Below are 27,327 nucleotides of genomic sequence, written 5' to 3'. Positions count from 1 at the left end.
AGAGACCCCCCAGGAAACAATGAAGCCGTCCACGCAATGGGCGAACATAATGCTGGGAATTATTAAGAAGGGGATCATGAACAGATTGGAGAAGGTTATCACCTGGAGTACTGCGTCCAGAATTGGTCGCCGTACATGAAGAAGGACACGGTACTACTTGAAAGGGTCCAGAGAAGAGCGACTAAAATGGTTAAGGGGCTGGAGGAGTTGCCGTACAGTGAGAGATTGGAGAAACTGTGCCTCTTCTCCCTTGAAAAGAGGAGACTGAGAGGGGACATGATAGAAACATTCAAGATACTGAAGGGAATAGACTTAGTAGATAAAAACAGGTTGTTCACCCTCTCCAAGGTAGGGAGAACAAGAGGGCACTCTCTAAAGTTAAAAGGGGATAGATTCCGTACAAATGTAAGGAAGTTCTTCTTCACCCAGAGAGTGGTGGAACACTCTTCTGTTATAGGGGAAAACACCCTCCAGGGATTCAAGACAAAGTTAGACAAGTTCCTCCTGAACCGAACATATGCAGGTAGGGCTGGTCTTAGTTAGGGCACTGGTCTTTGACCTAGAGGCCGCCATGGGACCGGTCTGCTGGGCATGATGGACCACTGGTCTGACCCAGCAGTGGCAATTCTTATGTTCCTTGAAGGCAGAAGTGATAGACAATATGCTTGCTTCCACAGGTAAACATGAGGTCTCGAGATTATTTCAGATGGTAACATATCTAGCAGAGTTTCTTCCTGGATTCTCTGAAATATGTATGTTCACCCATTAGAAAACTGATTGAGTGAGCAAAAGGGTTTATATGGTAACCCAAGAGATGGCACAGCGCTAGATGAGTTGAAGTGCTTATTGAGAGAGGCTCTTGATGGGACTCTATGATGCCAGCAATGATCTTGTGATGCAATGTTAGCCAGAATGCAATGGAAACCACTTGCATATTCATCTTGAGAAAACTGACAAAGGTGGAGCAAACCTATATCAAAATTTAAAAGAGAACTTCTAGTCATAGTTTATGCACTGGAGCACTTTCATACTTTTTTTATTTATTTATCATTTTCAAACTTATTACATTAGTGATTTCTATTCCGCCATTACCTTGCGGTTCAAGACGGATTACATCCAAACTAAAACAAGAATTACATTTCAACTTTGAAGTAATAGATTAAACGATGAGATAAACTTGTACAGTAAGAAGTTAAACAAATTCCATCAAGTTGACATTACAACAGAAAAGAGAGAAAAAATATATATATGTTAACTTTACTCAAGTCCTACAATAGGATCCAAGATTAACAAAATGCGAGAAAATTAAGAAAATAGTCAAGGATATAAAACTGTAGAGCTGAGAGCTAATGCCTAAATTATTCTAAAGAGCTAATGATGTTCTTCCTTCAAACGAGATGATGCCAAGAAATTAGTTAGCTGAAAAGGTTCAAAGAAAACATACTTAATTTCACGATGATGCACTATACACTTCCAAGGGTGCCTTAAGTAAAATGTAGCCCTTAAAGCTAAAACACCTGGCTTCAAGAGAAGAAATTCACATCGACGCTTCTGCGTCTCAAGTGAGAGATCAGGAAACATCTGAATTTTAAGTCCATGAAATTCTTTTTGTCTATTTTTGAAGAATAATCTCAAAATCCATGCTTTATCTGGCTGAAGAGCCACCGTTAAGATTAATGTCGCTGGAATTGCCATTTCTTTATCTGATGTCTCAAGTAAAGTTGAAACATCTAATACCTCTGAGTTGTTAATCGCTTGACGTTGAACTTGATTTTTTGTAGGCAAATAGTAAACCTGAGAGAGTGGAGGTAAACATTCCTCTGAAACTCCCAGTATTTCCTGTAAATATTGTTTAATCATTTCTCTAGGGGACACCATAGCAATCCTTGGGAAATTAATCAATCTTAAATTGTTACCATGAGCGTTATTTTCCAAAGACTCAATTTTTCTTCTAAGATTTGTATTATCTTTAATTAGTGTCTCTTGAATGTTTTTGAAAGATACCAAGTCCTGTTCCATTTTTCCACTAGTTACTTTAGAAGAGAGCATATCATTTTTAAGTTCTTTTAGAAGAGAGCATATCATTTTTAAGTCTTTTATCTCTTTAGTTTGTTCAATTAGTTTCCCTTCTATATATTGAAAGTGGGGACTTATGGCTTTACCAAGGTTAGCCACAAGGTCCCATAATGATTCCAGGGTCACTTCAGCAGGTTTAATTATAGGAATTTCCCCTTGCTTAGTGAAGAAATGCTCACCGTCAGTTGAATCTGCTTGGCATTTTCCCCTCTGGGAATGTCCATCACTCAGCGTTAATATTGCCTCAGTCTCCATAATGGGGCTTTCCTGCCGAAATTCCCCATCTCCCAGGCTCTCTGCTGTTAAACTTGCATCCAGAGGAGGAGACAATCCGATCCGTGGGGTCTCCTGACTCCGTGGATAGCTTGTGGTCCGAGGCTGAGGGCAGTGCTCTTGCGTCAGGGCTAAGAGTGGTATCCGGCCCAAGGAGAGTCGCCGCGGTCCCACCTTCTCTCAGCGTCTCCAGCGGGCTAACTACTGATGCCAATGGGGCACTTTGCATCCTCCTCAGCAGTTCGTCTATAGTACCAGTCAAAGTTCCTCCGGTGTGCCGAGAGGCAGCAGCGGCACTCCGTCCTTGTCTTTTTGTCATTGATCTCACTCGCCAAAATTTTTCTGTATCGGGCAAATTCTGAGGAGCGTTCCTCAGCACTACCAGTGTGCGGCCATCTTGGATCTGATTTACCACCTTTCTGTGTCGCACTTTCATACTTTTGTCTACAGCACATGTCCCATAAATTCTACAAACTTGCAGTTCATATGCAACTTCTCTAGGCTTAAACTAATATAATTTTGCCTTCATCTAAGAGTTTTGAGATTATGAACACAGTCCACCTGAGCATGCTCAATACTATACAGGCTACCCCTTCTTAAGGCCAGACAGTGTGAAGGCCCCTCAAATTCTTCCAGTTGAACAGATATTCGTAAGGGAAGTTTGCACCATGTATATTTCCTAAAAGGAGTTTCAAACAGTTTGCTCTCCTGCTCATCTAGGACCACATGCCAGAACCCTCTCGTAGATTCACAGCAGAAAAAAAAGATCTTAGTGTGATATAAATCTAGGGGAATTATCTCATAGTAACATAGTAGATGACAGCAGATAAAGACCCGAATGATCCATCCAGTCTGCCCAACCTGATTCAATTTAAAAATTTTTTAATTTTTTCTTCTTAGCTATTTCTGGGCAAGAATTCAAAGCTCTACCCGGTACTGTGCTTGGGTTCTAACTGCCGAAATCTCCGTTAAAACCTACTCCATCCCATCTTAACCCTCCCAGCCACTGAAGCCCTTTCCAGCCCATCCTCCCCCAAACAACCATATACAGACACAGACAGTGCAAGTCTGCCCAGTACTGGCCTTAGTTCAATATTTAATATTATTTTCTGATTCTAGATTCTCTGTGTTCATCCCACGCTTCTTTGAACTCAGTCACCGTTTTCCTCTCCATCACCTCTCTCGGGAGCGCATTCCAGGCATCCACCACCCTCTCCGTAAAGTAGAATTTCCTAACATTGCTCTTGAATCTACCACCCCTCACCTCAAATTATGTCCTCTGGTTTTACTATTTTCCTTTCTCTGGAAAAGATTTTGTTCTACGTTAATACCCTTCAAGTATTTTAACGTCTGAATCATATCTCCCCTGTCCCTCCTTTCCTCTAGGGTATACATATTCAGGGCTTCCAGTCTCTCCTCATATGTCTTCTGGCACAAGTCTCCTATCATTTTCGTCACCCTCCTCTGGACCGCTTCAAGTCTTCTTACATCCTTCGCCAGATACGGTTTCCAAAACTGAACACAATTCTCCAATGACCTGTACAGGGGCATCAACACCTTCTTCCTTCTACTGGCTACGCCTCTCTTTATACAGCCCAGCATCCTTCTGGCAGCAGCCACTGCCTTGTCACACTGTTTTTTTGCCTTTAGATCTTCGGACACTATCACCCCAAGGTCCATCTCCCTGTCCGTGCATATCAGCTTCTCACCTCCCAGCATACACGGTTCCTTCCAATTATTAATCCCCAAATGCATTACTCTGCATTTCTTTGCATTGAATTTTAGTTGCCAGGCATTAGACCATTCCTCTAACTTTTGCAGATCCTTTTTCATATTTTCCACTCCCTCTTCAGTGTCTACTCTGTTATAAATCTTGGTATCATCTGCAAAAAGGCACACTTTTCCTTCTAATCCTTCAGCAATGTCACTCACAAACATATTGAACAGGATCGGCCCCAGCAGCGAACCCTGAGGGACTCCACTACTCACCTTTCCTTCCTCCGAGCGACTTCCATTAACCACTACCCTCAACCTGCAATTAGATGGCTGGACACATTGAAAACAATCATGGGGATGACACTAGAGGACTTTTCTGGACTAGCATAAAACCAATTTCTTTTTAGATCTGCAATTCATCAAGTCAATAGGACTCAAACACAAGTCAATGACACCTAGCAACAAGGCAGCATAGTGTAATAGTTTTGATAGCAAGCCCTATTGAATAGTTTTGGGTCTATAAATAATCTGATGTTCCTATTAGGTTTTCTGAACAACAGCAGTGCCAATATCCCCCCCCCCCCTCCCACATCTTAACCAGAATCTCATGAAACTCCAATTATTATAAAGCCACTTAAAACTCTCTCATTGATACCAAATGTCAGATGTCAAAGGCATCTGGGCCTAACTGGACAGAAGTTCTACTTTACAATAAATGCAACTGACATAAGCTACTGCAATAACATTGTCTGAGAAGACTCAACCACTTGTCCCTCCAGACTCTGCTTCTGCAATGCCAATCAAATGGCTAAACCCTTGAGGAGGAGAGCTCTGAGCACTGAAAGCCATCAGATTCACAAAACAAAAATCCAGAAAGGCCGAAAGAAAATAAAGAAATATCAGAGGGTGGGAGTGAAGGGCCACTACTTGGACTGGAGGAAGGTCACGAGTGGGGTCCTGCAGGGCTCAGTACTAGGGCCGCTGCTATTTAATGTATTCATAAATGATCTGGAAAAAGGGATGAAGTGTGAGATAATAATTTGCAGATGACACCAAACTATTTAGTAGAGCTCGGACCAAAGAAGACTGTGAAAAACTGCAAAGGGACTTGAACAAACTAGGGGAATGGGCAACGAGATGGCAGATGAAGTTCAATGTTGAGAAATGTAAAGTATTACATGTGGGAAACAGAAACCCGAGGTACAACTATACGATGGGAGGGATGTTTTTAAATGAGAGTACCCAAGAAAGGGACCTGGGGGTGATGGTGGACTTGACAATGAAGCCGACGGCACAGTGCGCAGCGGCTGCTAAGAAGGCAAATAGAATGCTAGGCATCATCAAAAAGGGTATTACAACCAGAACGAAAGAAGTTATCTTGCCATTGTATCGAGCGATGGTGCGTCCGCATCTGGAGTACTGCGCCCAATATTGGTCGCCGTACCTTAAGAAGGATATGGCGATACTCGAGAGGGTTCAGAGGAGAGCGACACGTCTGATAAAAGGGATGGAAAACCTTTCATACGCTGAGAGATTGGAAAAACTGGGACTTTTTTCCCTGGGGAAGAGAAGACTTAGAGGGGATATGATAGAGACTTAAAAGATCATGAAGGGCATAGAGAGAGTAGAGAGGGACAGATTCTTCACACTTTCAAAAAATAAAAGAACAAGAGGGCATTCAGAAAAGTTGAAAGGGGACAGATTCAGAACGAATGCTAGGAAATTCTTCTTTACCCAGCGTGTGGTGGACACCTGGAATGCGCTTCCAGAGGGCGTGATAGGGCAGAGTACGGTACTGGGGTTCAAGAGGGAATTGGACAAATTTCTGCTGGAAAAGGGAATAGAGGGGTATAGATAGAGGATTACTGCACAGGTCCTAGACCTGTTGGGCCACCGCGTGAGCGGACTGCTGGGCACGATGGACCTCAGGCCTGACCCAGTAGAGGCATTTCTTATGTTCTTAAAACTGAAGGGGGCAGAAGAGCCCTCTAGTGAAGGAGGGATTCAAAAACTGGTGTGGATTTCTTCTACATGGCTCATGAGCATGAGAATATTACCCATCTGTCCAGAATGATACACCTATTTCACAAGAATAAATATTAAACAGAGTACGTATATACCATGTCCTCTTTTTAGCTCATAGAAACATAGAAAATGACGGCAGAAAAGGGCCATGGCCCATCTAGTCTGCCCACACTAATGGCCCACCCCCTAACTATCTCCATGAAGAGATCCCACATGCCAATCCCATCTTTTCTTAAAATCTGGCACGCTGCTGGCTTCAATTACCTGTTGTGGAAGATTATTCCAGCGGTCAACCACCCTTTCGGTGAAGAAATATTTTCTGGTGTCGCCATGAAATTTCCCACCCCTGATTTTCAACGGATGCCCTCTTGTTGCCGTGGGTCCTTTAAGGAAAAAGAGATCCTCTTCCACCTCGATACAGCCCGTGACATATTTGAATGTCTCAATCATGTCTTCCCTCTCTCTGTGTTCCTCGAGTGAGTACAGCTGCAACTTACCCAGTTGTTCCTCATACAGGAGATCCTTGAGTCCTGAGACTATCCTGGTGTTATATTAATTAGACCAACGTTATTTCAGATTGATTGAAATAGAATATTAGTACAGATACTTGGTAAACAACCATGTCTTTGACAATTAACATATCTGTTTGTAGCTCTGTGTTGTCAAACAATTTCAGGAGACCTTCAAGGAGCATATCCCAAATCTGAGAGCTTCTCTAGCCATCTCTTCTGGCAAAAGATTTATCATGGCCACTGTATCCAACTGAAACGTCTCCAGCTTTTCTCCAAACTAAGGATGTGTATAACTTACTCAGGTTTTTGTTTTTATTTATTAAGGATAAAAGGGAGTGTACATTAAGCTGGATTCAGAATGCAATATCAAAGGGTTTCTTTTTTATGGAGAGCCTGCAAAGTTCCCACATATAGGATACGCTTCCTTCTTTGCTTCATGGTTGTCATTATACAGTAGTAATAGCATATGCCCTTCTGGCCTATCTCAAGACACCTGAAACCCTGGCACCTGTGCTGAGAGCCACTGTACTTTTTTTTTGCCAATTACAACCTTCATGTGCTTAGAGGCAATCTTGTATGACTTATTGAGGTCATTCAGATTTAGTCTCTTCATCTGGAGGAGCATCAGCTATATAGCATCGTCCCTGATGCCAAAAATAATTCTATAATATGTGATCAAGTCTTCTAATCTTCATACTTCATGACTTTATTAAATGTTTATCTTCCGCTACATATATATCAAGAGACTCATTGGTATCTTAAAGCCTATTATTCAGGACACACCTTTTGTAAGTCACATTTGTTTCTCCAATAATGTAATCTGCAAAATTTTGTTTACCACACTCTTGAAGGTCAGAGACTCATACAATTTATATGCTTCCATGCCAATGAATGCCAGAAGAATGGCAACACATTTCTCCATCAGCTGTTCTTCCTGGTCAGTTGCAATTTCATAATTATGTCCCTGGCTTCTAATATACTTAAAGGTTTGTAGTGCTATCCCCTGCCAAACTTAGTGGTAGCAGAATCGATGTACAACTTTCCATGACTCATCTACTTCTGAAACCATGAAACGTATTCAGATACTGCCAGGACAGATAAACATGACCATTTCTATGAAATTAATGAATTTTGTTAGAGCACACAATTTGGTAAACAACAGTCTACACTCCATCCTTTAAACGTGAAAGCAAAGTTACAGAAGTTCAAACATATAATTTTTTAAAGACTGTTTATGGGTCCATGATATGAAAATCACCTATTCTCAACATTTTGGATCTAAGACTTTAGTCACCTTTTCTCAGAGAATTTCACAAATAGTCTCAACTATTTGTTTTACTATTAGATCAACAACAGGAAGTGATGTATTCTATCTAGGTGCAAACAAAAACAAAAACTGTGGATACAGATGTTCTGGAGATAATTTATTAAACACTGAAAATTCAATTTAAAAAGCACAATGCTAAAAAATATGGTGATAAAAATCCACCCGGACCCTACACGGTCCGTGTTTCAGCGAACACGCTTTCCTCAGGGGTCCAATGGTTTCCAAACTCACATATAAAGAATTGGACTGAAAACAGTCTATTGTCTTTAAACGTGTGAGCAAAGAACACCACAGACAAGCTTAGCATTTTAAGTTAAGAATGCATATAAAGATAGGCTGCCTATACAGTATGTGTTGTATCTTATAAGTCAAGAAGGGAGTTCTCTGTTGCACAATGCAAGTACTGTGGTAGGAGGAAGCAGACGTGAAGGACAGATATTATAATCTATAAACCTTGGAGTGTGATTTATCATTGTCATGGTATATGAATTTTGACAGTGATTCTGAGGTTCCAGTAGGTATAGAGCAACTCCAGTATGGAGGAAACTCTTTCATGACATCATCAGCAACACGGCAGAGGAATGCCCAGAAGAAAGAAGGCCGCGAAGCAGCCTGCCTAGATTGCTTCCGACACTGCCAGTTTGTTATAGGTTATTTATTTCGGTCTTGCGGTTCAGATGGGAGGGAGAAATGGGTCGGGTGGGGGGGAGGAGTGCTGCTTCTGCTGGCGACTAGGGCTTATATTAAGACTTACCCCCAAAATCATGCTAGGGTTTATTTTCAGTAATATCCAAACTAATTCTAACAGGATAACTGAATTTTGATACTACTAAATTTAATGTATGTGGGCCAACAAATGAACCTAGAATGAAAAACTTCCATCACACAAACCTGTGTGTACTTGGTTTAGGAAATAACGGGAAAATGTTGCAAACTTCTGTTGTGCTGGTAAAAGTACAGTACTATATTTTGCAACTATTTATTCTATTTCTAAATATAACATAAGTACTGTATTTGCCAAGGCAGTTTTTCTTAACTACCGTATATAGAAATAATGACAAAAGAGAGCAGAGATCACATCTTACAAGTCTTATTTTTACATGTAGTGTTAAAAACAAAATAAATGGCTCACCGCAGGCTATCAATTTTCCTTGCAGAATAGTGCACGCTTAAAGATACGGAACTCTTTATAAAACTCTACTTCAAGTTTTTCTCTAAAGGTCAACATATATTTCTCATTTGGAGGAAAAAGCTTTTACTAAGGGTCCAATTAATCAAGCCCTTTTCCTACAGAGAGATTGCAAAAAATAATCCTGAATCAGGTTCTGGATTTTGAAATGCAGGAGAAAGTCACTGATCATTTAACTCATTTTTCTCCTCTTTACTCTCTTCTAGCTAGTTTCATACCTATGAAAGTTACAAACCGAATACTAGCAATAGTTCAACAGAAGTGACAACTTGAACTGATTAATGTTGTTTACATGTAAATGTGTGTGGAGGAAGAGAATTCAGTTCTTAATTAACTAAACTATCATAGAAATTCTACTTTGAATGCTGTCATTCTGTGAGGACAAGGGAATATGTCCTCTACCTGTCCACACTAAATGAGTATATATCATTTTTCCTCTTATCCAAATAAATACTGTATTTGTAGCATTGAATATTGCTACTCCTTGGGTTTTGACCAGGTACTAGTGACCTGGATTGGCACCGTGAGAACAGGCTACTGGGCTTGATGGACCATTGGTCTGACCCAGTAAGGCTAGTCTTATGTTCTTACGTATATAGCACTCCTATTATTTTCAGGCATAGAACCAAATGATAAATAAAAACATCCACAGCAAAGTTTTAGCAATCCAGGGGAAAAAAAAGGTCATGGCCTTACATCGACTTGAAGGCATTATCTAAGACAGGATTTCTGCCATTTTGTAACTATGGCACAAATCCTTAGTGAATAAGATCTATTCAAGCTCTAATATTAAGAAGCATCCTTTTGAAATCTAAAGTATTGGAATTCTGCTCCCTTCCCTTTTCTCTTCTGTACAGAATATAAATGGTATAGAAAGGTTGGAATGCATTTCCATCTAAAACGGTTCTCTTTCCTTTCTGTCAAACTTGGTCTCGACAGATAGCTTCACCCGACTGTATGCCCTGTTTCTATGCCAACAAAAGGCAATATACTACGTACAAATACGTCAACCAAATTCAAAGTCTAAATATAAACCAAAGATTATATAATTGTTTAAGCTCCATTAATGAATTTTTCAATTTGCTGAGTAAACCTGCCCTCAGAGCTGAAGCATTTGGACCTTGAAAATATCAAGGACACAGTTGGTCTCATGCTGCTACTTTACAATAATTATATCAGAATAAAGAACAAATTAAATTGTGATCTAATGCTACTTCAGTTCTCTCTCTATAAGCACCTTTAATTTTTCAAATTTCAAATGCATTACATAGAATTATGTAATGAATGAAGGTTTCAAACCTAACTGTTTTGCATAGAATATGACATATTACCACACACAAAGGCAGTCAAAAGAAGTGGTTATTTTCATCTAAATATTTATCCCAGTACACTGGCTCTTGTAACATACATTACTCTGCACTAACTAAAAAAAATTCTGCAAGTGCTAGGTGCTATTCTCTTATCTGTAGAACTACGCATACCAATGATCAGCCAAATGAGAAATAAATAATTTAAGAAAGGGGGAGGGGGTAAAAATTTAGCCAACCTGCAATTTTAAAAGGTTGTTAAAAGATGCATGCATCTCTCCTGGGGAACTGGGTTTAGCTGGTAACGAGATCTCTGTTTCCCATGATTCTCATTGGAAGCAGATCACTCTGCTATTCACACCAAGACTGGAATGCACTGTAAATATTTGGCACACTCAATTTATCACGTGAAACTTTCTGAAGCACAAGTCTGCCCACTTTTAATAAAAATAATTCTACTGCTCTGACCCATACTGAAAGGAATTTTAATGGTTACAAGCCCCAAACAATACAGCAAGAAGGTTATGTAAACAGACAATCATCAGTCATAAAACACTCACTGCACAAATTGCCTTCTAATCATCCACATATCAGACCAGTAATTATTATGGAAAAAATGTCAACCTTTACAGGTCTATGCATCACATTAAGTCAAGATATCAAAGAGAACTGGATCCTGCTATAAGTAAGCCACATACATACAGCAACTAACTTTAACATAATTTTAATATTCCTTTTGGTGCACAGTAAACTCAATGCCACAAATCTTGTCAGTATTTAAAAACTCATTAGAAAACACTATCTCTATATTTGCACTTACACACACATACACTCATCATATCAATAGCCCATATGTGTTGGGAAATTGATAAGGCTGGAACTGGATTTCACTCACCTGTTATACAGTATAAGCAGGATTCATATAACAATGGCTAAATCATGAGGCTAAATCAATGGCTAAATCATGAGGCTAAATCATGAGCTGAATAAATGTTTTTACAATATGTTAGATGCTCACCTGGAAAGGAAACATGTTGTCAGCTCTGTTTAAACTGTCATCTATCCACGATTTTGGTGTGAAGGCCGAGCTGGGCCGGGTGTACTTCTGAAGTTGAATGTGATTACTCGCAAAATTCTTCTTCAGGGGCGAGATGGAGTTGAGGGGCGTTATTCCTCCATTGAGTCCTCTGCGGTGGTCACGACCTTGGGACCCTCCCCACCCTCCATATCCACCACCAGGGCTCCAGGAAGAAGAAGGTGTAGGCGAGGGGCTTTGGTAGCTGCTCCACGGAGAAGGAGGTTTGCTGAGATTGTTTGCTAAATGAGGCAACTGACTGAAAGCAGGATTTCGGTGCGTGAAGGGTGGCGGATGCGGGCTGGCAGGGGACCTCCTCTGCTGCTGATTGTGGTGGTGCGGGAAATGGGGGTGATGAGGGTGGTGTTGCGAGAGGGGTCCAATCTGGGGCGAGAAGCTGCCCCCGAAGCCAGGGCTAACGTGGTGGGGGAAATTCTGAAAGAGCAGAGCCCCGTTGTTGGCGGAAGGCGCGGGCAGCCCTCCCTGGTGGAAGAAACTGGCGTCCTCGTTGATGATGGCGGAAGACGACGGGGCGATCGCCGCCGACCAGTTACTGAAAGCGGTCAGGGACGAGGCCGCCGACGTCAACGGCGGGTTGGCCGCCTCCTGGTAGTCGAAGGCGGTCAAGCCCGGCGAGTCGAGCCTCAGTTTCTCCTTGCCCCCGCCGCTCTCCGCCGAAGGCTCGCCCGGCTTTTCTTCCGCCTTCGCCTTCTCGGCCTCGGGCAGCATCGCCGCTTCCGGGCTTTGCCCGGGCGACAGCTGCTGCTTCTCTAGGGCGTCCTGCTGCTCCGCTTTCGCCTTGTCCGAGCCCAGGATCTCCTCCTGGACGCTATGGGCCGCCGGGGCAGGGAAGAGCCAGGGCGAGCCGGCCCCAGCGCCATTGGCGGCCGCGGTGCTGTTGAGGAAAGCGGCCGGGCCGGGGCTGGCGTTCTGCTGCTGCTGCTGCTGCAAATGCGGGTGAAAGCGCACCGGGAAAGTGGCTTTGCTGCCGCCGTTGTTCTGCACCAGCACCCCAAAGCCGTAATCCCCCATCGAGGACAGATGGGGGGGGGGTCGATCCCAGGGTCTTTTGGGGGTTTTTTTTACTTGTCACTCTCTCCCCCCCTCACTTCTTACATCGAGATCACAGCTGCTGAAAGGGGGGGGGAGAAATCCGCTGCAAAGTTTTTTTTGGGGGGGGGGAAACGGTGTCAACGCCGCTGCTTTTGGTCAGCGGAACGTGACGTCGCGCGCGCGAGAGAGAGAAAATCCCCCCCGTCCCCGAGGCCTCTCGGACTCCTCCTTTTACAGCGCTCTGGGCCGATGACGTCGGCTGCCCCGATCAGTTGGCCCCGAGAGCGCGGCAGGGCCCCATGGCGGCGGCGGCCTCCCTCCGCAAGAATCACCTCAGGACAGCGGCATTCAAACGCCGGCCGCTGGCTCCGTTGACGGCAAAGGCCTTCGAAAGCGGGGCTCCGTCCCCGGCCTCAACGCGCCGTCGCCCTCCGCTTCCTCATAGAGCCCCGGCGGCGATTTGGGGGGTGTTTTTGTTTTTACCTCACGCCCCTCGACGCGGACGCCCCGCGCTCCCGGCCACAAACGGCGGCGGCGGCGGCTTCTTCTCGGCGGGAAGCAGACATATAGAGCTCGAGCCCCTTCCCTCCCCCCCCCGGCGCCCTCTGGTTCCGTTTCTCCTCACGACGCCGCCGCCGCGTCTCCTCAGCGCCGAGCGGAGCAAAAATGACAACCAGCTGGCTCGCGAGACACTTCCGGTTGCGAGGGCGGCCCCCCCTAGCTCCCGCCCACCGGCCCCGGCGCGCGCCTGGCGCGTGACGTCGTCGCGCGGATCGCCTGGCCCCGCCCCGTCGTGCCGCGGGCGAACAGCAGGGTCCGGCCCCGCCCCTGAAGGTCGGCAGGAAGGCCGCTGCTTCCGCCCTTCTCCTCGGCCACTACGGAGCAAGGTCAGCTGAGGAATGTGTGACGTACGTGGGCGCGTCGACGGGCGCGCGAGGTGCTGGTTGCAAACTGCAGCTTTCACAGGGAGGGGCGGCTTGTTTTCTTGGGAGCTGGCAACCTTGTTAATATAGGAACTGTTATTTATAGTCTAGAGGGCATCTAAGTTAGGTGCTTAAAAACTCGCAGTTTACAAAAGGCTGATGCAGTGGCTTTTTGCAAAATACTATGGAAAAACGTAGGTGTATTTCGATGCACAATAGAAGTCTTTTGTTGTTAAAGAAAGCGTGATTGGCACAAGTTATTTTTCTGTCAATGCCAGGTCTCATTGTATAAAATAGCGCTGGTTGGTGGTAAAATAACAATTATTAACTGTAGTACATGTTAATACCTATTCCCCTAAATAGCCAAGCAAATGCTCCAGCAAGCTATCCAAACAAAACATCAGGTGATAATGTGTGTCACACAAAGCAGCTGAAGGGAATGCAGAAGCTGAATTTGCCCCAGATTTACATGTATTGTCATAATGAAATACAAAATCCATATACTTTGAATGCCCTGATAGGCCTTCTTGAAATATAAGTATGCCATTGTCTATGGTAAAATTCCTATATATGCCACAATTTACATGTGTACATGGACCCTTATTTTTATAAATAACTCTTTTAAAATCACAAACAGGAAGACCCAATGTTCCACAGAAAAAGGAGCAATCCAACAATGAAACAAACTGTGGACGAAACACAATGTTCTTGGCTTTCCTTTATTTCTTCAATCAATAAATCAGCGATAAAAATAATGTCCACATCAACCGTATTAAAAACTAATGGAAACATAGAAAGATGACGGCAGAAAAGGGCTATAGCCCATCAAGTCTGCTCACTCTACTGTCCCACCCCATTAAGTCAGAGTGCTGCTCGACCCACGTAGAGATCCCACGTGGATGTCCCATTTATTCTTAAAGTCAAGCACGCTAGTGGCTTTGATCACCTGCACCGGTAGTTTGTTCCAGTGATCCACAACCCTTTCTGTAAAGAAATACTTCCTGGCCGGGCCGTGTTTCAGCTAACAAAGCCTTTCTCAAGGGTCAGGTCGTTAAATAATACATTAATATTGTGGAGTTGGTTTCCAAATCGCAAATTCCAATGTGGAGAACGGAGCAGAGCTGACCGCTGAAGCATAGACCGGACCTTTGAGAAAGGCTTTGTTGGCCGAAACACAGCCCATGTCGGGCCTTTTAAAATCAACTCATAATGTATTGACAGCAGTGCACAAATAAACAGCAAGATACAGCCACTACTCTCTGGTGATTTTCTACAGTCTTTTTTAAGACAAGGATAAGACTTTATTGGAACCTCAGCAAAAAAATTGCATTACACTGTGCAGATTTTACTTTATTTCCAGCTCTTCAGTAAGACTGAGAGGGCATTCATACATTTGTACTATCTAAATGTATGCAGAGAGCATAGCATCCATCACAAAGCACTTTTCCAAAATGATTTCGTGTGAATTAGCTTGCACACTACCCCTCTTCCTACTCAGTTCCCTCATGGCAAAGATACATAGAGGAGGGAACTGTGGACCAGTCTGCGTTTAAAATCCCTAAAATGGTCTCTTTGTTCTCCGGTCCATATTTCCTTTCCAAATAAGAAGTCCATAAAAAGGAAAGACTGTCAAATAAACGGTGGACACCATTCGAGACCTTGCCTCAAGCATGCTCAAAGGTTAGACAGCAGGAGCATCCTGAGCCCAAATCGTGCCCTGTGCAATATGCCTCCTAGTGCCCCCCACCTCACCCCCTATGTCACAAGAGAGACAGGATGGGGAGTGAATTTTGTACCTCTACCTCAGTTGTGCCTTGTGAGTCCGCACTGTTCACACAGCTCTTGGGACTGCTCTGGGTAAGATATGTTTAGCTCATATTGTCTGGTGAGTTGTCCTGCTAAAGTCCACATCAGATCCCAACTATACCTACAGCCCCAGCATTTTTGTCAGAAACCAATCTCAGGCAAGAACCATGGGTTCAAAAACTCACCTTCCATCTTTAACACCACAGGACTTTGGTTTGTTATTTTAACACCCTGTTTTTCTCAGTGAACCATTTAGGTTATTTTTGTCACGTAAATGTTTAAGCAGGATTTTTTTTTAAAATTCTTATGTTGGTAGCTGAGCTGTAAAGATCCTTCCTGAGTATGCATTTTTTGAGGGTCATTCTATCATCCTAGACTTAGGCACTGGGAAAGTGCCCATTTGAAGCTATTCATAAAGTCGAACCCTACTTTTTCTTATAGACCACTGGTACAAGTGACTGATAAGATGCCTGCATAAAAACATAATCCTAGTGTTCTATAATTACATGCATAAGTATGCATCCTGCCCACCCTTTACCCAAACTCCTCCCCTGTGAATGCCCACCTGTAGAATAAGTGCTGTGAAATATTGCTCATACCTCTCAAAAGTGTGTTGCTGAAATCTGATTACTTTTACCCATATTTAACTAGATTACCAGCTTTTGTGAGCATTCTTACTGCCTAAAACCTGGCAGCTCCTTACAAAAATACCCCATCTGTGGCCAAGAAAATGTTGTTCTTTATCTGGGAAACATTGTTGTCTTCCAATAGTTAATTGCTGGGTTGCATTTTCTCTTCCGTATTTTGCAAGGTACATGAATTTGCACAATTCTTTTTTCTCTGCTGTAGTATTATCATGGTTTCATATCGTTACCAGTGTTTACTGATAGAAAGTTATGCTCCTTTCTAGAAAAGGACATTATTTACTGCCTTGGTAGTTTGGGAGGTAATAAATACCTTGTCAATGGGTGTGGAGTGGAGGCGTGGCCTAACAGCAACCTGAGAACCAGGATACATCAGGGTTCTAACCTCTCTGTGGCTCCTTGTGATCTTGAGCAAGTCACTTAACCCTCCTTTGGCCCACTGTAAGTTCTTCAGGGACAGGAAAAAAGATCTTCTGTATCTGAATGTAATTCACTTTGAGCTGCAGCTGAATGAGGCACAAGCTAAATGCAAAATCCCTTCATTTTAATTTATATTCAGGAGGTGCTTATTATGACATGATTGAAACTGTGGTTAGGATTTTATGTTGATAATGTAGTTTTATGAATGTTTTACACTTGGAAACCTCCAGGCACCTTTTTTTCCCCCTTCTATAATTATTATTTTACCTTTTATTTTTTATTTTTTTAGCATTGTATACCGGCCAGATACATGCTGATGGTCGGTATATTTAAAATAATAAAACTTGAAACTTGACTGTGGATAGCTTAAATAAACAAGAGTTTTGCAAATGCTGTCAGAGGATGCTAGGATAATGTGCAGGGAATTTGCATGCATCATACAAACACATTTCTACAGCTCAGGAGGAGGAAGAGAGCAGTAGGCAAAATCAAGCCAGACAGAAATTATTTTGAGTCTTTGATGAACTAAGCAACTAACTAGTCACACATACAAAGACTAATGTTGGCTACACTTACTGCAACAGGACTTGCTCATGGAGTCATAAAAGGTGCATGTGTTGTAAGCAGTTTTTGTCAGGAGTAACAGTCCTATTTCCCTATCTATTTTGTCTATATGTTTCACCGCCACCCCCTGTGCTGTCTAGTAAAAATGTTTTTATGTGTGTTGTGTTGTGTTGACATTGGAAGTAACATGAGGAGCATTTAATAAATTTATCTGTTTGAAAGAAAGTAGCAAGTATGTTGAAACAAGTCTGTCTGTGCATGTTGTGACATATCTCAAGGTTACTAATGCACAGTTGCAGCTCATTGCGAGTCCACTATTCCAAGAGACAGGATGTCAGGAGAGTCCTCTTGTGAATCAAGTAAGAAACTGCTAGATTTGGAGCACCGTTCAATGATAAAAATTCTCACACAAGAAGGGAGAAAGCCAAAGGAGATCCATGAACGCATGACTGCAGTTTCTGGCCAGTCTGCCCCATCATCCTACAAAGTAAAATTTTGGAGCAAGCAGTTTCAGTGAGGTAGAGAGTCCATTGAAGATGACCCTCACACTGGAAGTCCTGTGGAAGCAACTTCCACAGAAATGTGCAAGAAAGTCAAGGATTTAATTTTGTCAGACAGACAAATTAAGGTTTCCTGAATAACTGAAGAAAGGGGCATCTCGGCAGGTACAATTTGGGAAAGAATTCATGAAAAGTTGGGCATGTGCAAGATGGGTTCCAAGAATGTTGACTCCTTGTAAGAAAGCCACGAGGCTCTAGAGCTGTCAGGAGAACTTGAGATGCTCCATAAAGCCCAAGTAAATTTTTTTCATCATTTGGTGACTGGAGATGAGACTTGGGTCTATCACAGAGATCCTGAGTCCAAAATGGAGTCAATGCAGTGGAAGCACAAGTCATCCCCACCCCAAAAAAGTTCAAGACAGAAGTATTTGCAGGCAAAGTCATGGTAATTGTCTTCAGGGATGATAAAGGACTTTTGCTTCTGGAATTCGGGTTACACGAGACAACCATAACCGTAGAGGGTTATGTCAACACAATGATCGCTTTGCAGGAGTCAATCAAGGAGAAAAGACAAAAACTTAACAACAGGCCTGCTGCTTCTTCACGACAATGCGCTGCTGCACATGTCACGAGAATCACAGGCTGTCATCTGAGAACATGGGTTTCAGCAGCTGAACCAGCCATCCTACAGTCCTGACCCAGCGCCCTCGGATTATTTCTTTTTCCGGGTTTTGAAGAAATCTCTCCGTGGACAGTTGTTTTCAAGTGATGAAGACATCACTTGAAGGAAGCTCTGACATCCTGGTTTGAAGGTCAAACAGAAGAATTATTTTCAAAGAGGTTAAAGTCATTGCAGGAAAAGTGGAGCTGCTATCAGGGGACTATATTGAAAAATAACGTTTTTTGAAAACTCTCTTCTTTCCTACTGAGATAAATAAATTCTTGAACGCCCTTCGTACTATGTTATAGTGTGTACTGTCATTTGAATGTTTCTTTATTGCCAATGACCAGATTATTCTTGCTGTGCACTGCCTTGGGTGAATTGCACAGAAGAATAGCCCTATTGGTTAATGCAGTGACTGGATTCAATTCCTCTTGTAGTTCCTTGTGACTCTGGTCAAGTCACTTAACCCTCTATTGCCCCAGCTATAAAATAAGTTCTTGCATATACAGTAATATGTAAACCACTTTAATTGTAATCACAGTATATCAAGTTCAACCCCAAATAAATATACCAGAACAGAGATCTGCCATATGTTCTTTTGCAAAACATTTGCTATGGATTGTTAATCTGTGGCCCTTTGCTTTAAACAGTTGAAATGCTTCCAGCAAACCAAGAAAAGCTGCCCTTAGTCTAAAGTTAGAGGAAAATGATTTCGAAGAGAATTTAAAATAGCACACCGCAAATCGATCAAAACCGCCCTATTCGAAAAATTCACGGACTAAAATCGTCCCCTCCCGCACTAGGACTCCCCTCCCTTTAAACGCCTTTCTTTCTTTCTCAAGATGCCCCTCATGTACTCAGATATTCGCTATCCATAGTACTCCAATTCAAATGGAAGTTCTAAAGAAATACTCAGTTACTCATTACCCATTGAACCCCAATCTGTAACTTTCCCCTCTTCACTATTGTATTATATTTAGACTCATTGTACGATATTGTATTAGACTTATGTATGATGTTGTCTTTAGACTTATTGTATTGTATTATATTTAGACTCGTTGTATTATATTGTACTGTGTTGTATACACTCATTGTATTGTATTGTATTGTATTGTATTGTGTTTTGTCTTGTATTGTATGTTGACTTATTGTATTGTATTGTGACCTTGTTATTCGCTGAATGTCCAGCCTTCTTACAGTGTGAACCGCCTAGAAGTCACCTGACTATGGCGGTATAGAAAAATAAAGTTATTATTATTATTATTATTATCCAACCTTCAGAGAAAATATGGCATTCCAGTTCTACTTATGAAATTAGCGCAGCATGCTTAGCGTGGAAAATGATGGAGTCGCACTCGATCACATCACCAGGCACAGAAGTGTAATTCCCTCAACTCAGAAACCATTTAAATCTTGTGCAAAACACATTCGGCATGTTGATGGCTTCATCTGGCGAACAGCTCTCAATATGTTTTCTGATACCGCATTAAGGTTCTCTCTTATTGGCAGGTTTTCATCCTATGTGCTAAAACATTTTAATGGAGTCCTCGGCCCTCAAATTTTTACAAGACAGTCAGTGCTCTCAAAGTTCTATTTTAAACACATTCTATATTATTAATAAGAAATACACATTGTATTTCTTAGTACTCTAATTGACTTTACATAATTTTTCTTTTTTTTTTATGTGCTGCTTGCGAGAGACACGGTTTGAAAATGCCTAGGGCCTGCATAGCATCTGAAGAAACACATTCATCATTCAGAAATGTAAAATGGGCGGTATATTTTAAGATCCCCCTTTCCTCAGTGCAGTAAAAAAAAAGGCTTTAGCTATATTAGTAGAATGAAGACATGCTTTCCACTTTTCCCCATGTTTGGAAATAGGTTCTTTCTCATTACTGGTGAAAGCATACACTGGTGGGTCGTAGAGCACAGAGTGCCTTGTGCAGAACAGCTGAGGCCCAAAGCCAGAAATATCATTAAAATAAGATGCCGTTATTTACAACCTGTAATAGAGCTTTCCAGGGTGATTGTATTCAGCAAAGGCAGGTCATTACAAATCCAGCCTCTTTTGCGTATTATCTAAATTGAAATATGTTCTCTTTTTATATGCTGCATGGAGAATCCCTAACTTACGATTGAAACATGTTAATGAGATAGTTAAAAAGAATAAACAGGCCAAGTAGATCTTCTTTCAGGTCTTTGTTGGGCATTGTGCTGCTGGGAAAGAAGGTGGAAGCAGATTTCACGGGGGGGGGGGGGGGGGGGAGAATCCAAGTCAAAGCGGAGCTGGTAGAATTCAGGGTGCATATGCACTGGTCTCTGATCCTCTACTGAGAGGGTGTTAGAGAGAAAAGGTGAGAAAACAGAACCTGGGGGCTGTGAATGAAGGTTCTTTGTTCTGTAGCCTGATTTGGGGCGGGTTCTAGTTGAGCAGGAAGTCCAAAGGAGAAAGAAAAAAAGAACAGCCTGCATAAAATGTAAATTTAGCAAGGCACAATATTTTTATGATTATTTTAAATGATTCCTGAAATACAGGGGTCCTTTTAGCGTGTGTTAAATCAGCGTGCGCTAAATCGGTTAGCGTGCCTTACTATCTCCTAAGTTTAGACTATTAGTAAGTATATACTTGGTTCATTTTCCCACCGGGGGGAGGGGGGGGCAAGGACCCTTATTCCATCTATTTGCATGGCATGGTTAGATTTAGGTGGCATGTTAGAAATTTATTGAGAAACTCAATCTTATTGGCAAACGCCATCTTGGTATGTTTGGTTTTGCACCTTCAAGATGAGGAGCAGCCTAAGGTTTATTTATATACCGTCCAATTCTAGGCGGTTTCCAGTATCAAAACAGTCATAAAATTCCATAAAATCCACAAACATAATTTTCATTATAGACATAAACAACATAAATGTCGGGAATATGCCCCAAACCACATTGGAATCATTTCTTCATCTTGCATATAGGCATCAACCAACAGTTGTGTCTTCAATAGTTTCAAAGGTTCAAAGAAGAGCGACCAAAATGGTAAAGTGGATGGAACTCCTCTCGTATGAGGAAAGACTAAAACGGTTAGGGCTCTTCAGCTTGGAAAAGAGATGGCTGAGGGGAGACATGATAGAAGTCTACAGAATCCTGAGTGGAGTAGAACGGGTACAAGTGGATCGATTTTTCACTCCGTCAAAAATTACAAAGACTTGGGGACACTCAATGAAATTGCAGGGAAATACTTTTAAAACCAATAGAAGGAAATATTTTTTCACTCAGAGAATAGTTAAGCTCTGGGACACATTGTCAGAGGTTGTAGTAAGAGCGGATAGCGTAGCTGGTTTTAAGAAAGGTTTGGACAAGTTCTTGGAGGAAAAGCTCATAGTCTGTGATTGAGAAAGACATGGGGGGAAGCCACTGCTTGCCCTGGATCGGTAGCATGGAATGTTGCTACTCTTTGCGTTTTGGCCAGGTACTAGTGACCTGGATTGGCCACCTTGAGAACGGGCTACTGGGCTTGATGGACAATTGGTCTGACTCAGGGCTATTCTTATGTCTTAAAGTTAATATGTTCTGTGCACAATCTCAGATATCCAGGCAGAGAATTGTTCCACAGATACAAAACATTTTCATTTTTTAAGTCACATATCACATTCCTATTTCCTTAATAGCTGTTACTCATCCCCCTCCCTCCCCCCCCCCCCCCCCCCCCGATCTCAGTGTCTTTCCAGGTTTATAGATCTCTCACAACATATTAAAACATGCTGGGGCTGACCTATATAGAACCTGGTGTACTTTCGTGAGGACTTTATGCTGTACTCTCTGCCTCATTGGGAGCCAAGGCAGATGAAATGTGCTCCATTCTAGGTGTATTTGTAAGCAGATAGCAGCCAAATCCATTACCAACTGCAAGGCCTTATTCTTTGCTTGTGTCAGTCCAAGATACAGTGAATGGCAATGATCCATTTTTGACAAGATTAAGCCTTGTACCACCATCCTGAAATCATAAGATGTTAACATTGGTTTTAGCCTCTACAGGGTACGCAATTGTGCTTATCCCCCTTGGATGGTGTTCAAAATCAGTTTGAGCAATGGACTGAGAACCATCAAGGTTCAAATCCTGCTGTTACTCCTTGAGATTTTGAGCAAATCACTTTACCTTCCACTGCCTCAGGTACAAACTTAGATTTTGAGCTCTCAAGAGACAGGGAAATACCATCTGTACCCAAATAGAAACATGATGGCAGATAAAGGCCAAATGGCCCATCTAGTCTGCCCATCCGCAGTAACCATTATCTCTTTTTCTCTCCGAGAGATCCCACATGCCTATCCCAGGCCCTCTTGAATTCAGACAGTCTCTGTCTCCACCACCTCTTACGGAAGACTGTTCCAAGCATCTACCACCTTTTCTGTAAAAAAGGATTTCCTTAGATTACTCCTGAGTCTATCACCTCTTAACTTCATCCTATGCCCTCTCGTTCCAGAGCTTCTTTTCAAATGAGACTCGACTCATGCGCATTTACGCCACGTAGGTATTTAAACATCTCTATCATATCTCCCCTCTCCTGCTTTTCCTCCAAAGTATAGAGATTGAGATCTTTAAGTCTGTCCCCATTCACCTTATCACGAAGATCACACACCATTTTAGTAGCCTTCCTCTGGACCGACTCCATATCTTTTTGAAGGTGCGGCCTCTAGAATTGTACACAGTATTCTAAATGAGGTCTCACCAGAGTCTTATACAGGGGCCTCAATACCTCCTTTCTCCTACTGGCCATACCTCTCCCTATGCACCCCAGAATCAGATACTTTGAAATACTACTGACAAAGGCAGGGGCTAAATCAAAAATCTATCCTCCCCTGCTCCCAAAGGCTTCCAGCTCATTTGCAGCCAGAGCCAGGATCTTCCACCGTGAGACTTCATTTGTAACTCTGACAGTCTTCTGCTGGGGGCATGCACGAGGGCTCTGTGTTGATTATTATTGTGTTTTGCAGGCTTTAATAGATTACCATTCACTCGGGATTAAAGTGTTTTATAAAATTAGTCATGTATCATGTTACTCCTCTTTCTAGGATTTAATTTGCCATCTCCCAGGTTTACCTACAGTAATTGATCGCATTTATGTTTCTGTTTGATCATTCCCATATTGTTGTTCTGTAAACAGAATTGTAAGCTTCAGGTCGAGATTTACCTGCTGTATACCTCCCTCCTTAGGTGAATCTCTTAATAAAGGAAATTCATAAATCCCAATAAATAAAAACAATAAGAAGCAATAAATAATACACCAGAGCCAGTATCCCCTCCCCCTAACACCTACAAGCAAACTCTGAGAGGAACAAATTGGCTGAGTCCAGGGGCGGAATGACCATTGACGCAATTGGACAGTGCCCAAGAGCCCAAAGCAGTAGGGGGCGCACTCTCCCCTAGCTTTCATTAAATTTAATCAGTTTCGATGGGTAGGGTAGGTAGGGGCCCATGACCCTTATTGCCCAAGGGTCCAGATAAATGCCAGTCCAACCCTGACTGAGTCCATCCTTAAATTTCAAGTTTATTAAATTTTTGTTATGTACGCAATATCAAAAGCTTCAAAGCGTATAACATTTTAAAAATGGGGGGTAGAACAAAACTCTTTAACATAATTACAATCAAATTCTATCCATTCTAATACATAACTGATACGGAAGGTGAAAGGGATGAACTACAATCTTTGAAGAGAGAAAGAAAACATTTAGCGGGGAACACATTTGGTAGGTAATACAAAAAGGAAAAAAAGAAAGAAAAGAAAAAAAAAAAAGATGAGTCTATAATCTATACAGAAATCTAATTTGGGAAAAGAGTGCTCCAGATGCAAATCTTGGAAAAGCGAATTTTGAAGCAAGGGTGCCAAACGAGAAGCACAGCACGCCACATATATTCTAACTACGGGTGCAATGATTGACAATAGTGTACAGTAATGGGGGGTGGTCCGCCCCGGGCGCATGCTCCTCTCTGCCCCCCCCCACTCCTTTCCAACCCCCCTTTCCGTGCATGTGCACGTCCCTTCCCTTGTACCTCTTTCATTTTCCCGGTGCCAGGCACATCATGAATTTGCTGCCCACATCGGTGTCGGCCCTCTCGGGCATCACTTCCGGGTCGAAACAACAAGGAAAGACAAGGAGAATATCTTAAACAACCAAAATAAGTCATCATTCAAACAGTGAGTCCCTTATTCAGAACAATACGTTCCAACAAAGATCCCAGTATTGGCGTTTAGAAGACACCTTCTTCGGGGGACACTGCACTCAGGAAATGCATCTCGGTGCTCTGGAAACTACACATCATAAAAAAATACTTCGACGACACCTCATTCTGCCTTCTAGTACAATCCTCCATTCTCAGCATCCTTGACTACTGCAATATCATTTACTTGGGCTCCACGAAGAAAACCATCAGAAGACTGAAACTGATCCAGAACACTGCCGTCCGCCTTATATTTGGCTTGAACAAATGGGAATACATCACTCCTTTCTACCACAAACTACACTGGCTACCTTTTGAATCTAGAATCCTAATTAAGTTTTCGTGCTTTTGCTACAAAACTTTATTTGGTCTATCTCCGAGCTACCTCATCCCTCATTTCAACCTGAACTGCAACAAAAAGAACTCCCGTAGAATCAATCTATTTGCCTTCCCCTCCCCAAAACTATGTCACCTCAAAAGGTTCTTCGACAAAACCTTCGCCTTCCAGGCGGCCAAACAGAACCCATGGCTAGCCCAAATTATGCTCGAGGCCCCCACCTACCTCGATCTCAGAAAACTTCTCAAAACTCATTTATTCCATGGACAGAATCCCTAATCCCCCCTTCTCCCACTTCTCTCACCCCTCCCACCAACAATCTGAACTCTCCCTTTACTCCTTCTTATTGTTTTCTCCCAACCTAACTCCAATGACTTGTACAACTCCTTCATGCTTACCTCAATGACTTTGTTGCTTGTAAATCTGATTAATTGTAATTCTTGTAAATCTGTTTAATTGATGTGAACCGCCTAGAACTCCCTGGGTATGGCGGTATACAAAAATAAAGTTATTATTATTATTATTATTTAAAACCCTCTCGCACAGGTTTCAAACTGAGGGGCGAATCCCTGTAACTCAAGACAGGGCTGCCGAAGTTGGCATCCTCTCTCCTTTCATTGACTCTGCCTTTAGGTCCCTGCAAAGGACAAACCCTGCTGTTAATGTGTTTCTGGCTGATGTGGAGGAGGTGAGTTTTGCCTTTCTGAAAACTAGTACATATCCTTCTGGGCCACTGCTCAAAGGACCGTGTCCAAAAGCCAGCAACATGGAACAGAAAGACCCAAACGTCTTCCCTGCATTTGTTTCTCTAATGTGGTTAGAAAACAATTCAAGAGATCAAAGTGCCTTGTTTGACGTGCATGGAAGCCTAGTGTGTTGTTTTCATGTACATCAGCCTCTTAGCAGGGAAACTTCAAAACAGCAATTTGTGTGGTCACCTGTTATCAAAGTCAAAGTCTTGCTGTCGGCCCCTCCAGTGTGAATAATTTAGCTGAACTGAATTTAGTAAGCACACTACTGTACTTGCTGTGTGCAACTGTCCTGTTTTTCCTTGTATAAACCACAGAGCGTCTATCCTGAAAAGTGGTCTTGGCCATGTGAACATTTGAGCCGATTAAAAGCTGGACCCATTTGTTAATATTTGCTCATGAGAGGCCCAGAGGCCTGAGAGTGGGGGAGGAAGGAAGGTACGGTAGTTCCAGCATTATTCCTCCCTGAACGCCGATTCGTCTGCCCTCTTTCACAAGCACTAAAATGAATGCAAAGGGATTTTGTCCACAAGGTGCATTCAGTGTCTAACAAAGGGACAGGGAGCCAACGTCTGTGACCATTATAAAGAGGAATTATGTAATATGTGTGCCACAACACAGTGGGTGAGATTTCCTTTAGAGGTCATTGCACTTTTCATGTGTTCTGTACTCGGGGTTTAGTGCACGTTCTTATTTTCGCTCTAAAATAGTGATTCAAGCACGCATACAGTGTTTTTACAGATCATTTGAATGGAGCAACGCTTCATTATTGTCCTTCAAGAGAATATTCGGTGACCTTGGGATTATAATTGACAACCGTCTCAAATTTCCAGGTCATATCTTTATTAAAAAGTGTGTGGGGGGGGGGGTCCTTCTTTACTCTGAACAGACCTGGGAAGATTGCTCTTTAAAAAAATATATATTTTATTTTAAATCTCTACAATTTCTGATCCACTCCTTGGTAACCTCCAGATTGGACTACCGAAACTCTCTTTCATGGTCTGACGCAATACCAAGTGCAGGGGCTTTAGCTTATACAAAATATGTCAATGAAACTGCTAAATGTTGCTAAACACCATGACTATATTACACCTCATGATTGCCAAACATTGGCTTCCTATTTACCATTGCCTCACTCTCAGAACTTTAATTCTGTTTTATCAGATTCTCCGCATGGGACTTGCTTCACTTCTCTTTAGCCCATACTCTCTAACCAGCTTACTAGTGTTATATCAACATCAGTTGCTATAGGTCCCTAAATACCACCAGATAAATTCACATTTTGGCTACAACATTCTCGTAGCCTCAACTCTTTGGAACATGACTCCACTGGAAATTTCACCAGAATCTTTGTTTCAAAAGTGTTTAAAACTGTCATTAATGTGCACATCTTTATTAACCTTTTAACTCTATAGTTAAATGACATGGACTGCACATAGAAACATGAAAGCCAAATGGCCCATCCAGTCTGCCCATCTGCAGTATCCACTCTCCTCCCTAAGTGATACTAAGTGCCTGGCCCACGCTTTCTTGACTTTGTCTCCACCAGCTCTACTGGGAGCCTATTCCACGCATCTACCACCCTTTCTGTAAAAAAGAATTTTCTTAGATAATTCCTGAGCCTCTTAACTTCATCCTATGTCCTCTCATTACGGAGCTTCCTTTCAAATGAAAGAGACTCGCCTCATACGTATTTATGCCATGTAGGTATTTAAATCTTTCTATCATACTATCTCCCTTCTCCTGCCTTTCCTCCAAAGTATACATATTAAGATCTTTAAGTCTGTCCCCATATGCCTTATGATGAAGACCACTGACCATTTTAGTAGTCTTCCTCTGGACCAACTCCATCCTTTTTATATCTTTTGGAAGATGCAGTCTCCAGAATTGTGCACAATATTCTAAATGAGGTCTTACCAGAGTCTTGTACATGGGCATCGATATCTCCTTTTTCCTACTGGC

At 42.3% G+C, this 27,327-nt stretch overlaps 1 protein-coding gene across 2 annotated transcripts in view; it reads right to left on the bottom strand.

Moving 5' to 3' along the window:
• Positions 1-13,178, bottom strand: part of CPEB4 (cytoplasmic polyadenylation element binding protein 4) — a 50,124-nt gene extending 36,946 nt beyond the window's left edge. The window contains exon 1 of one of the 2 annotated variants that reach the window (XM_033927107.1): positions 11,444-13,178. In XM_033927107.1, the coding sequence (XP_033782998.1) occupies positions 11,444-12,532 (1,089 nt within the window). In that variant the 5' untranslated portion in view covers positions 12,533-13,178. The remainder of the gene's footprint in view (positions 1-11,443) is intronic. The other variant, XM_033927108.1, reaches the window with a different exon arrangement.
• Between the last annotated feature and the right edge of the window lie 14,149 nt (positions 13,179-27,327).

Source organism: Geotrypetes seraphini, chromosome 18, assembly GCF_902459505.1.
Source record: "Geotrypetes seraphini chromosome 18, aGeoSer1.1, whole genome shotgun sequence".
In the NCBI taxonomy this organism is placed as follows: domain Eukaryota; kingdom Metazoa; phylum Chordata; class Amphibia; order Gymnophiona; family Dermophiidae; genus Geotrypetes; species Geotrypetes seraphini.
Note: the sequence above shows the minus strand (reverse complement) of the source record. Positions and strands in the feature narration are given on the sequence as shown.